This window comes from Trichomycterus rosablanca, chromosome 20, assembly GCF_030014385.1.
Source record: "Trichomycterus rosablanca isolate fTriRos1 chromosome 20, fTriRos1.hap1, whole genome shotgun sequence".
Lineage (NCBI taxonomy): Eukaryota > Metazoa > Chordata > Actinopteri > Siluriformes > Trichomycteridae > Trichomycterus > Trichomycterus rosablanca.
The window spans coordinates 5,009,928-5,021,972 of NC_086007.1; the positions used below are offsets into that span (position 1 = coordinate 5,009,928).

The 12,045-nt window shown below is 42.9% G+C and overlaps 1 protein-coding gene across 1 annotated transcript; it reads right to left on the bottom strand.

Moving 5' to 3' along the window:
- Nucleotides 1-3,635: 3,635 nt before the first annotated feature.
- On the bottom strand, nt 3,636-8,973 carry n4bp2l2 (NEDD4 binding protein 2-like 2). The gene is made up of 6 exons (XM_063016769.1): nt 8,899-8,973; nt 6,690-7,684; nt 5,576-5,700; nt 4,884-4,972; nt 4,660-4,736; nt 3,636-3,931 (listed from the first exon to the last, which is right to left on the bottom strand). The coding sequence occupies exons 2-6, from the start codon at nt 7,682-7,684 to the stop codon at nt 3,790-3,792; spliced, it is 1,428 nt and encodes a 475-aa protein (XP_062872839.1). The 5' UTR covers nt 8,899-8,973; the 3' UTR covers nt 3,636-3,789.
- Between the last annotated feature and the right edge of the window lie 3,072 nt (nt 8,974-12,045).

Here is a 12,045-nt window from a genome sequence, read left to right on the forward strand (position 1 = left end):
ATTTACTCTCTCACTCTCTCCCCCCTCCACTCCACCTCCCCCTTCACCTCCCCTCACCTCCTCCCTCCCCCTCATACGCACTCACATTCACTCTCACATTCACGCTCACATTTACTCTCTCACTTTCTCTCCCCCCTCCACTCCACCTCCCCCTTCACCTCCCCCTTCACCTCCCCTCACCTCCTCCTCATCACTCCTCCCTCCCCCTCATACGCACTCTCACATTCACTCTCACATTCACTCTCACATTCACGCTCACATTTACTCTCTCACTCTCTCCCTCCTCCTCCTCCACCTCCCCTTCACCTCCTCCTCATCACTCCTCCCTCCCCCTCATACGCACTCTCACATTCACTCTCACATTCACTCTCACATTCACGCTCACATTTACTCTCTCACTCTCTCCCTCCTCCTCCTCCACCTCCCCTTCACCTCCTCCTCATCACTCCTCCCTCCCCCTCATACGCACTCTCACATTCACTCTCACATTCATGCTCACATTTACTCTCTCACTCTCTCCCCCCTCCACTCCACCTCCCCCTTCACCTCCCCTCACCTCCTCCTTCCCCCTCATACGCACTCTCACATTCACTATCACATTCACGCTCACATTTACTCTCTCACTTTCTCTCCCCCCTCCACTCCACCTCCCCCTTCACCTCCCCTCACCTCCTCCTCATCACTCCTCCCTCCCCCTCATACGCACTCTCACATTCACTCTCACATTCACTCTCACATTCACGCTCACATTTACTCTCTCACTCTCTCCCTCCTCCTCCTCCACCTCCCCTTCACCTCCTCCTCATCACTCCTCCCTCCCCCTCATACGCACTCTCACATTCACTCTCACATTCACTCTCACATTCACTCTCACATTTACTCTCTCACTCTCTCCCCCCTCCACTCCACCTCCCCCTTCACCTCCCCTCACCTCCTCCTCATTACTCCTCCCTCCCCCTCATACGCACTCTCACATTCACTCTCACATTCCCGCTCACATTTACTCTCACTCTCTCCCCCCTCCACTCCACCTCCTCCTTCACCTCCCCTCACCTCCTCCTCATCACTCCTCCCTCCCCCTCATACGCACTCTCACATTCACTCTCACATTCACTCTCTCACTCTCTCCCCACTCCACTCCACCTCCCCCTTCACCTCCCCTCACCTCCTCCTCATCACTCCTCCCTCCCCCTCATACGCACTCTCACATTCACTCTCACATTCACGCTCACATTCACTCTCACATTCACTCTCACATTTACTCTCTCACTCTCTCCCCCCTTCACTCCACCTCCCCCTTCACCTCCCCTCACCTCCTCCTCATCACTCCTCCCTCCCCCTCATACTCACTCTCACATTTACTCTCTCACTCTCTCACTCCCTCCTCCTCCACTTCCCCTCACCTCCCCTTCATCACTCCTCCATCCCCCTCATACGCACTCTCACATTCACTCTCACATTCACTCTCACATTTACTCTCTCACTCTCTCCCCCCTCCACTCCACCTCCCCCTTCACCTCCCCTCACCTCCTCCTCATCACTCCTCCCTCCCCCTCATACGCACTCTCACATTCACTCTCACATTCATGCTCACATTCACTCCCACATTTACTCTCACTCACTCTCTCCCCCTTCCTCCTCCACCTCCCCTTCACCTCCTCCTCATCACTCCTCCCTCCCCCTCATACGCACTCTCACATTCACGCTCACATTCACGCTCACATTTACTCTCACATTCACTCTCACATTCACTCTCACATTCACGCTCACATTTACTCTCACTTACTCTCTCACTCCCTCCTCCTCCACCTCCCCTTCACCTCCCCTCACCTCCTCCTCATCACTCCTCCCTCCCCCTCATACTCACTCTCACATTTACTCTCTCACTCCCTCCTCCTCCACTTCCACTCACCTCCCCTTCATCACTCCTCCCTCCCCCTCATACGCACTCTCACATTCACTCTCACATTCACGCTCACATTTACTCTCACTCACTCTCCCCCCTCCCCCTTCACCTCCCCTCCCCTCCTCCTCATCACTCCTCCCTCCCCCTCATACGCACTCTCACATTCACGCTCACATTTACTCTCACTTACTCTCTCTCCCTCCTCCTCCACCTCCCCTTCACCTCCTCCTCATCACTCCTCCCTCCCCCTCATACTCACTCTCACATTTACTCTCTCACTCTCTCTCCCTCCTCCTCCACCTCCCCTTCACCTCCTCCTCATCACTCCTCCCTCCCCCTCATACTCACTCTCACATTTACTCTCTCACTCTCTCTCCCTCCTCCTCCACCTCCCCTTCACCTCCTCCTCATCACTCCTCCCTCCCCCTCATACGCACTCTCACATTCACTCTCACATTCACGCTCACATTTACTCTCTCACTCTCTCCCCCTCCTCCTCCACCTCCCCTTCACCTCCTCCTCATCACTCCTCCCTCCCCCTCATACTCACTCTCACATTCACTCTCACATTCACGCTCACATTTACTCTCACTTACTCTCTCACTCCCTCCTCCTCCACCTCCCCTTCACCTCCCCTCACCTCCTCCTCATCACTCCTCCCTCCCCCTCATACTCACTCTCACATTTACTCTCTCACTCCCTCCTCCTCCACTTCCACTCACCTCCCCTTCATCACTCCTCCCTCCCCCTCATACGCACTCTCACATTCACTCTCACATTCACGCTCACATTTACTCTCACTCACTCTCCCCCCTCCCCCTTCACCTCCCCTCCCCTCATCACTCCTCCCTCCCCCTCATACGCACTCTCACATTCACGCTCACATTTACTCTCACTTACTCTCTCTCCCTCCTCCTCCACCTCCCCTTCACCTCCTCCTCATCACTCCTCCCTCCCCCTCATACGCACTCTCACATTCACGCTCACATTTACTCTCTCACTCTCTCCCCCTCCTCCTCCACCTCCCCTTCACCTCCTCCTCATCACTCCTCCCTCCCCCTCATACTCACTCTCACATTTACTCTCTCACTCCCTCTACTCCATCTCCCCCTCCTCCTCATCACTCCTCCCTTCCCCTCATACTCACTCTCACATTTACTCTCTCACTCTCTCACTCCCTCTACTCCATCTCCCCCTCCTCCTCATCACTCCTCCCTTCCCCTCATACTCACTCTCACATTTACTCTCACTCTCACATTCACTTTCTCATCAACTCTCTTCCTCACTCACTCACTCACTCACCTTCTTACTTATTAACTCACACCATAACTCACTCACTTCATCACTTATTGTCTCACTCCCGCACTTACACAGATCAGGACCGGACCACAGCGCCTGTAGACAGTGAGAAGGATGGAGTACCAGCGACCTCTGCTGGTTCTATAAGATCTCTCGCTGTCACACACTGTACTGCATACACCGAGCCTCATTCAAACCAAAAGCACTTTAATGCATTCTAAAGCATATTCATAGTATTAAATTACATACATATGCTACATATGTTAATGTATATAAATCCATATTAATGGTTTTGGAATACAATGTCCAATAAACTCATTATCTGGAGTCTACATACATTTAGTATTAGTACTACTGATGGCTTGATAAATCTAATTATTGGATAGATTACGATTCATCCAAGCAATAAAAAGAGGTGACACAGCTCATAAAGGTTTAATTAATGTTTTATGTGCAAAAGGGAAATGTCCAAAATACATAAAAATTAATACAAAGTGTAAAATTTCATTATAAATACAACTATTTAAAAAAATTATTACAATTCAGCATTTTTATCAAATTTAAAATCATCTGTTCATATTTTTTCATCTGTGTAGTCTGGAATGATGCTGTTTGCGTTTATGGGAAGGCTTAGTGGAGTTCATCACAATGTCCACACTAACTGGAAAGTCAAATTGATCCAACATCTTTGCTATACTATCCCGCAGGACCCCGTGCTTATTCCTCCTGGTGAAAGACACAAAACAGAGGTGTGCACAATGTAAAACAAAGTTTTCTCTAAAGTAAACAAAAAAAAATCGATTTACAGTCACTGCTCTTAATCTGAGGTCACATTATACATATCACCAGCCTGAACAAATTAAAACTTAAAAATTACATACATATAATTTATTATAGATGTTTTTTTTCTTGAATATGGTGAATATCTATATTTTATTGTGATTTTCAAAAAAAAAATGGTTAATGTTTATTTTAAAAACCTTACATAATGAAACTGAAGAATAAACCTTGTCTTCATGACTATTTTATATTAGATTATGTTAAACAATTTAAGGTAAAATTTATTTTGAGAGACACATAATAAAACATTCACACCTATACAAGCTTTGAAAAAAATCCTAAACTTAAAACTATAAAAAATATTTCTAATTACTGTAAGTAGAATAGCACAACCAAATCTAAATACTAAATAAACTTTGGCTAAAAACACTAATGGCTTTCTCCTATTATAACCTATTGTAAAGGAAACCACTTAATGCAGCTTTATGGACAAAAACAATCAATTTATGGGCAATTAAGTATAAAAGAAATTCAGTAGAAAATGTGTAGCTTGTGGTGGTAATGCAATATCTCACAAATGCACCTCCACTTAATAATAATGCTTCGTTTCAATGTTTGACCAGAAAAATCATTACAGTGTTTGCACATTTAAATAAGTCTACAAAAAGATTTACCTTTCTAACTCAACAGGATCACGTTTCCACCTGGTGTCAGGTTCAGCAAACTCCACTCGATATCCACTTTCTAAGGCCTGAAAAATGCACAGCATTGCCTTTATTTCCCAAAACTTTGCTGTTGTAAATTACTAGTCAAAAAAAGCACAGTACTGCTTAATCATGAGTCAAATTAACGGTACTCATTTAAACAATCCTTATTAAATTGTAATAAAGTAGCTTACCACAGCAACATATGGCTTCATTTCCCAAGCCTTAACATTGGTGTTGTCGATAATGACAGGCGAGCGGCCCTCAGTCATAGCTTTTCTGGCTAGAAGATAAATCACAAAGCAGCTGTTTAAGAGCTCTATAGAACAACAGTACAGTGCTGACACAATGACTGGGTCACCATACATGTGAAATTGTACAAAGAATCCTTATTCAATTATGTACACACATGTTTCTGATTCATTTCATACTGCTTTTTTCTCAAATTTTTTTGACCAATAATTTACCTTTATTAGTCAGAGTTTACTGTACATATTAACTAGCATATTGCGACCAATAAAAATGTTTTGGGGTCGATGCACAGGATTATACTAGTTTGCATACCTAATTTGGCACATGAATGTACACACCCGTTGGTGCATATAGCCCCAAATAACCACTTCACCCTGTTATAACCCCTGATGTTCGTTTTACTGCTCATGCTGTGCACCACATTTGTAAACTTGCAGATCGGATTAAAGAACAAAACAATTCACCTGTGTCTTTATTCTGCATCTGATTTATATATTACCTCCAAATTTGAAACTCTGCAGCTGGTTAAAGTTTTTTCTTGAAATCTTGATTGCTTTAAGGCTATATTTATTTACTCAGCACTATGCAGGTACCTACACTGTACAAATAAATGGATTTAAATGCACTGACATACTTCTTTTCTGATTCCAGTCATGGGCATCTCCGAGCTGAGCGGGTTGAAAGAAGTAGCCATTTCTGTGGTAGAAGTAGTCGTCTGTGCTTAATATGAGCCCATTGGGACCAGTGGACATTAGTTCCCTAAGAACAGACATATTGTTTTAGAAAGAACAGTTGATAAACATATGCAACAATCACTTCCACTATGAATGATTCCAAGTGGCAACATATTACATTAAAACGACATAATCACAAAACATATTCATACTCTCTACATAGTCTATCTTGATTTCCAACAGCTGATGTTGTTGTTGTTGTTGTGTTGTGTTTTATCGCCATTATAAGCTCTGTACTTAGAGCCATCTCTAAGGCGTGCCATTTGTATGTTTTTATAACATTCTTATTACAAGAAAGGTGTTTGAAGAGGTTAAGATTACAACAGATGTTTTAACTTTATGCTTTTCAGAAATTTTTAAATCTTAAAAGAAGCCATTTAAAAAAAAAAGTCTTTTATGTCCGATCCCATCAGGTCCAACAGCTGATGGACTGGTGTGCATGTTTCTGACCAAACTATCAGACAGTCTTCATGAGGTCTGCCACTGTTAAGCCTTTCTCTTCACAAATGAGACCAGGTTCAAACTGAGCATGTGTCACAGATATGAATGAGTCTGGAGATGTCATGGTGACACTATGCTGCCTACATTATCCAACATGACCAGTTTGGTGGTGGGTCAGTGATGGTCTGGGGAGGAATATCCTTGGCGAATCACACAAACCTCTATGTGTACCCTGACTGCTGTTAAGCACTGGGATAAAACCCTCAGAGTCACTGTCAAATCTTATACTGGTACAGTGTGCCCTGACCTGATGCAGGACAATATTGGCCCCATATGACAAAGGCATTGTTGTCATTGACTGGCCATCACATTCCCCAGACCTGAATGCAAATGAGAAACTCTGGGATGTTACGTATCAGTGCACCCTGAAACTGTGACGTATTTTATATCTTAATGGGACATTCGGCTGAATTATAGTATACACTTATCAGGTAAAATAAATTTGCATCCTAAGATATATAACCTTAAAGGAATGTCTTTAAACCTTAAATGCACATTGTTCTTGAAACTCACTTGGCCAGAGTCGATTTCCCAGATCCCGGAAGTCCTCTCAACAAAATTAAAACCAAAGAAGTGTCATTGTTACGCTGCTGTTGGTCTTCATGATGACCCTCATATTGCTGCCAGTCTGATGGGTTTCTTCCATACTGTGTAACTGAGTCAGTGCAGTCTGATCTCTTGTCAGCAGGAAACTGGGTCCCTTCCCATGAGCTCCACCTGCTGCTCTCAACATCCCTTAAGTGGTTCACCTGAGACTCAAAGTGTGGAGGGGATGCAAAAAAATGAGGTGGTGGGGGAGAGAACTCATGCTGTGGTCCCTGAAATTGGAAGCTTGGTGGGCCATAAGGAGGCCTAGGTGGGGGAGGCTGCCATTGTTTTGAATAGCTAAAAGAGTTTGGATTATTGAATGTCATATCAGGTGTAGGCAACCTCCAACGCTGAGCGTTCCCATTGTCCCTGTGATACGCAGCATGGGTATTAGTTGGTGGGTAAGGTCTGTAGGCATGCCTGTGATTATTTCCCTGAGTCTCTTTTCTAGACGAAGGCTTGACTGTGGGAATGCAGGCCTGAGGGATACCATCATGACCTCCTTGGTCTCCATCAACAGTGTCCTGGTTGTTAATCTGCTCAAGCTCTTTATAAAACTCGCTCAGTTCATCCTCGAACGCTGGTTGTGGTCGACATGTCGGACCGATGAAAGTTGTGCTGCTGATGCTAATTTCTTTAATAACTTCATCTCTGCTTTTGTTTGAAACTGTTTCATAAACACTAAGGTTTTCTGTAGATAATCCTGCTGGTCTGTCATTCACCTCCTCAGTCTCCACATCGTGTTCAGTATGAGGTGGTGGCACAGACCGAGTCCCAGTGAGGTTCACTTTGTATGGCAAACGTATCACTTGTTCCTCTGATTGATGCAGTTCTGAGTGAAGCTTCAACAGACGGTGGGGATCTTCAACATTTCCACTCACAGGTGGAGGAGAAGATCCACTTGGATTAACATCAGGCATCTGGAACAAAAAAACAACATCAGTTTAAACAAGCTTATAGTAAAGGTGCATAAAAATCTTATGACGGATAGGTGTCATGTCGGGGTGTGTTACTGCAGTGATTTGGGTGGAAACCAGACCCACTGCAGCCCTGACCAGGATAAAGCAGTGGTGAAACATGAAAATAAATGGGGGGAAAACGTTTTGCCTCACTCTGGTGATTTCATTTGATAAATCAACTGTTTTTCACTCCACTGTCACTAAATGTGGGATCACTGATTGAGTATGTAGAGTAGAATAGAGATAGAATGCTTTTATTTGTCATATATACATATACAGATGTACAGTACAACTAAATTCTTTCTTTGCATATCTCAGCTTGTTTGGAAGCTGGGGTCAGAGCGCAGGGTCAGCCATTGTACAGTGCGCCTGGAGCAGAGAGGGTTAAGGGCCTTGCTCAAGGGCCCAACAGTGACTGCATGGCAGAGCAGTTGGCAGCCCAAAGCCCTACCCACTAGGCTACCACCGTCTTAGTGTATTGCACTGTACCAGTTGCACATGCCACTTTAAATCAATAAGCACTTACAGTTATTGGACACTAGACACTGGACACTTGATCACTTTACCTCATGCACAGTTTTAGAGATATTAAATCCCAGTCACAGAATAGAGATAGAATGCCTTTATTTCTCATATAGACATATACAGGTGTGCATTACAATGAAATTCTTTCTTCACATATCCCAGCTTGTTTGGAAGCTGGGGTCAGAGCTTAGGGTCAGCCCAACAGTAACTGCATGGCAGAGCTGGGATTCGAACTCTCAACCTTTCAGTTGATAGCCCAAAGCTCTACCCACTGAATACCACTGTCCCTATGTATTGTACTGTACCAGTTGCACATGCCATTTAAAATCAATAAGCACTTACAGTTACTGGACTCAAGACACTGGACACTTGATCACTTTACCTCGTGCACAGTTTTAGAGATACCATATCCCGGTCATAGTCGCAGCGGGTCCGGTTCTACCGGGGAGCGCAAAGCAAGAATAGCCATGAAAGGTCGCCAATCCATCTTAGGGCTCCGACCATCCCTCCTCCCTCAGACACAGCAAATCATGTCTGAGATTCGAACCCAAATCTCGTAATACACCACCACGCTCTTGTTCATCTCACTGGGATGTAATGTTACTAATGTTTTCACTTCTTCTCAATTTAATAAGATGATAATTGTTTACCTAAAAGTAGGAGTCACTCCACAATCAGCTGTGTGCAGATTTAATTCACTTTACACTCCAGAAACACGGACCGTCGATCTGCTGAAACCGAAACATTGAGCGATGTTGCCGGAAACGATTTTCTTTAAAGCTTCAGAGTGTTTAACAATCAGATTTCTTTACTGACACCTGGTGGCCACTTACAACAATCACCACTGAAAATAATCTTAGCATTTAGCGGATGCTTGTTTACAACGCAAACAGAGGCCTTGTTTATGGACAGATTGGCTACTTACAACTTTTATAAAAAGAAAGGAAAGCATGTCAGTCTGTACTTTTAATCATTCATAATGCATCTACTGTATAAAGCTATTGTTTAATTAATTATTTTGTTTATAGATTTTGTGTTGAAATTTGTCTACTATGGAGACCTTTAAGTCATTTAGGTTTTAGCGGGACCGGTTTCGTATAAGATATAATTTCTCTGACCGTCAGGGGCAGGTGGATTTCAAATAAAATTATACGGCAAGCATAATAAAAAAAACACAAAGTGCACAACGATGCTTCTCACCAATGATGGAAAATTAGTGGAAGCCTGAGCTTTATTCGCTGTAACGAGACGCTCCAACATAGGGGTGATAGAAGATAATAACACCAGAGGTGTGTTCCTTATGTCCAGGCTACTCCGTAACTTTGTTTTGGTTGCCGTCACTGCAGAAATTCCCGCTTAACAAAGATAAAATGTCGGGAATGGATGCAGTGTTTTCACTGCTTTTGTAGCAATCTCTAATTATTTATTCTTTCTGTGCAGCCCGGTAATAAATGACCCACGAACCGGTACCTGTCCGTGGCCTGATGGTTGAGCGCCACTGATTTAGTTATTCTTTTCAGAAAACCTTTGCTGTAACATGAGGTACACTTAAATATTTTTTTTTAAACTGGCACTAGTCTTTTTTCTTATTTGGGTGTTTAGACTTGGGTGTTCATTAATATTTCACATCTTTCTGAAGACAGGAAGGCACCAGCCAGCTCAGCCACTAAGCCATAGTCCTCAGTTAGATGTTACATGTATTCTAGCAATATCTACTCGGTCTTACAGAATCATTTTACCATCATTGACCTAGTTCGGATCCTTGCTTTCTAAATGCTATAAATGTAAATGCTGCCTTTAGTTACTTTCTGTAAGATGCTTGCCATGTTTTTCATGTGTCTGTATGGGCCTTCTTCTGAAACCTGCAGAAAATAAAGTTTAATTATACAGAAGTAACAAGCGACTCAGAGATGTAAATAAAACTCCAGTGCTGTTTTTATCTCACCAATTAAAAACTTCCCTGTGATGGATTGGCATCCTGTTCGGGGTGTGTTCTTGCATTGCTCCCAATGATTTCCAGGGACCCTAACCATTGTAAAGCAGTGGTAAAACATAAAAATGGAATAAAGTGAAGGTTTGGTGCTTTATGACAGTTTTTTTTGGCTCTATTAGTGAAGGCAAACATACCAGATGAAGTGTTTGATATTAATCCTTTAGGCTCCATCAGGTTTGTTGCTACCTAAAAAATGTAAAACTCTGCGACTGTACCTAAAACAATATGTTGTGGTTTGTATGGTGTGTGATGTAGTATTGGAATGCACATAATTTGCTGTATCATGAGAAACGATACACACACGTAATTTTGTGGTTGTGTACTTAGCTTGTGTATACTGACTTAAAGTAAACAAACCGAGCTGCCAGTAAGGCTTGTTGTGCAAATCCAGTGCTTTTTCTGAAGGGAGAAGATATGCCATGTTACTCTATAGTCATACTGCCAAAATTAGCCTGAACACACAATTTGCCTTGAAATAGCACAAATCAGAGAAATTATAGTGATTTGTGTTTTCAAGCAAGTATATGGCTACATACACTGATCAGCCATAACATTAAAACCACCTCCTTGTTTCTACACTCACTGTCCATTTTATCAGCTCCACTTACCATATAGGAGAACTTACAATTACTGACTGTAGTCCATCTGTTTTTCTACATACCTTTTTTAGCCTGCTTTTACCCTGTTCTTCAATGGTCAGGACCACCACAGGACCACTACAGAGCAGCTATTATTTAGGTGGTGGATCATTCTCAGCATTGCAGTGACAATGACATGGTGGTGGTGTGTTAGTGTGTGTTGTGCTGGTATAAGTGGATCAGACACAGCAGCGCTGCTGGAGTTTTTAAATACCGTGTCCACTCACTGTCCACTCTATTAGACACTTCTACCTAGTTGGTCCACCTTGTAGATGTAAAGTCAGAGACGATCGCTCATCTATTGTTGCTGTTTGAGTTGGTCATCTTCTAGACCTTTATCAGTGGTCACAGAATGCTGCCCATGGGGCGCTGTTGTCTGGATATTTTTGGTTGGTGGACTATTCTCAGTCCAGCAGTGACAGTGACGTGTTTAAAAACTCCATCAGCGCTGCTGTGTCTGATCCACTCATACCAGCACAACACACACTAACACACCACCACCATGTCAGTGTCACTGCAGAGCTGGGAATCATCCACCACCTAAATAATACCTGCTCTGTTGGGGTCCTGACCAGACGGACTACAGTCAGTAATTGTAGAACTACAAAGTGCTTCTATATGGTAAGTGGAGCTGATAAAATGGACAGTGAGTGTAGAAACAAGGAGGTGATTTTAATGTTATGGTTGATCGGCGTATTTACACTGTCTTTTTTATTGAGCTTGGATTATTCTGGCATGGCAAATTTGTAGGTTTTTTTAGTCAGTTAGTTTAGTTATAAAACCATAACCATGATCCAAAACCATGATTAATGTTCTTTTAATGCTGGGTCACAACTGAATGAATGAATATTTATAAAATTCCCACAGAAAGATTGCACATAGATCGTTTCATTTGAATAATTTATTTTAACTTTTTTACTTTTCACAATACTAATACAAATGCATTAAATATTTATAGTCATTTATCAGATTTAGAAGAAGGGATTACCACTTTAAAACTCTGTAGCATGACTATAAATGCATGCAACAAAACAATTACAGTATTTAGTTACTGAAGTACCAGCTCAGTAATAAAAACATCATAAATATTACAAAATAACCATCACAGTTCTTATATAAGTCATTAAATAGTACAGTAATAATACGTAATTGAGATTTCAGCACAT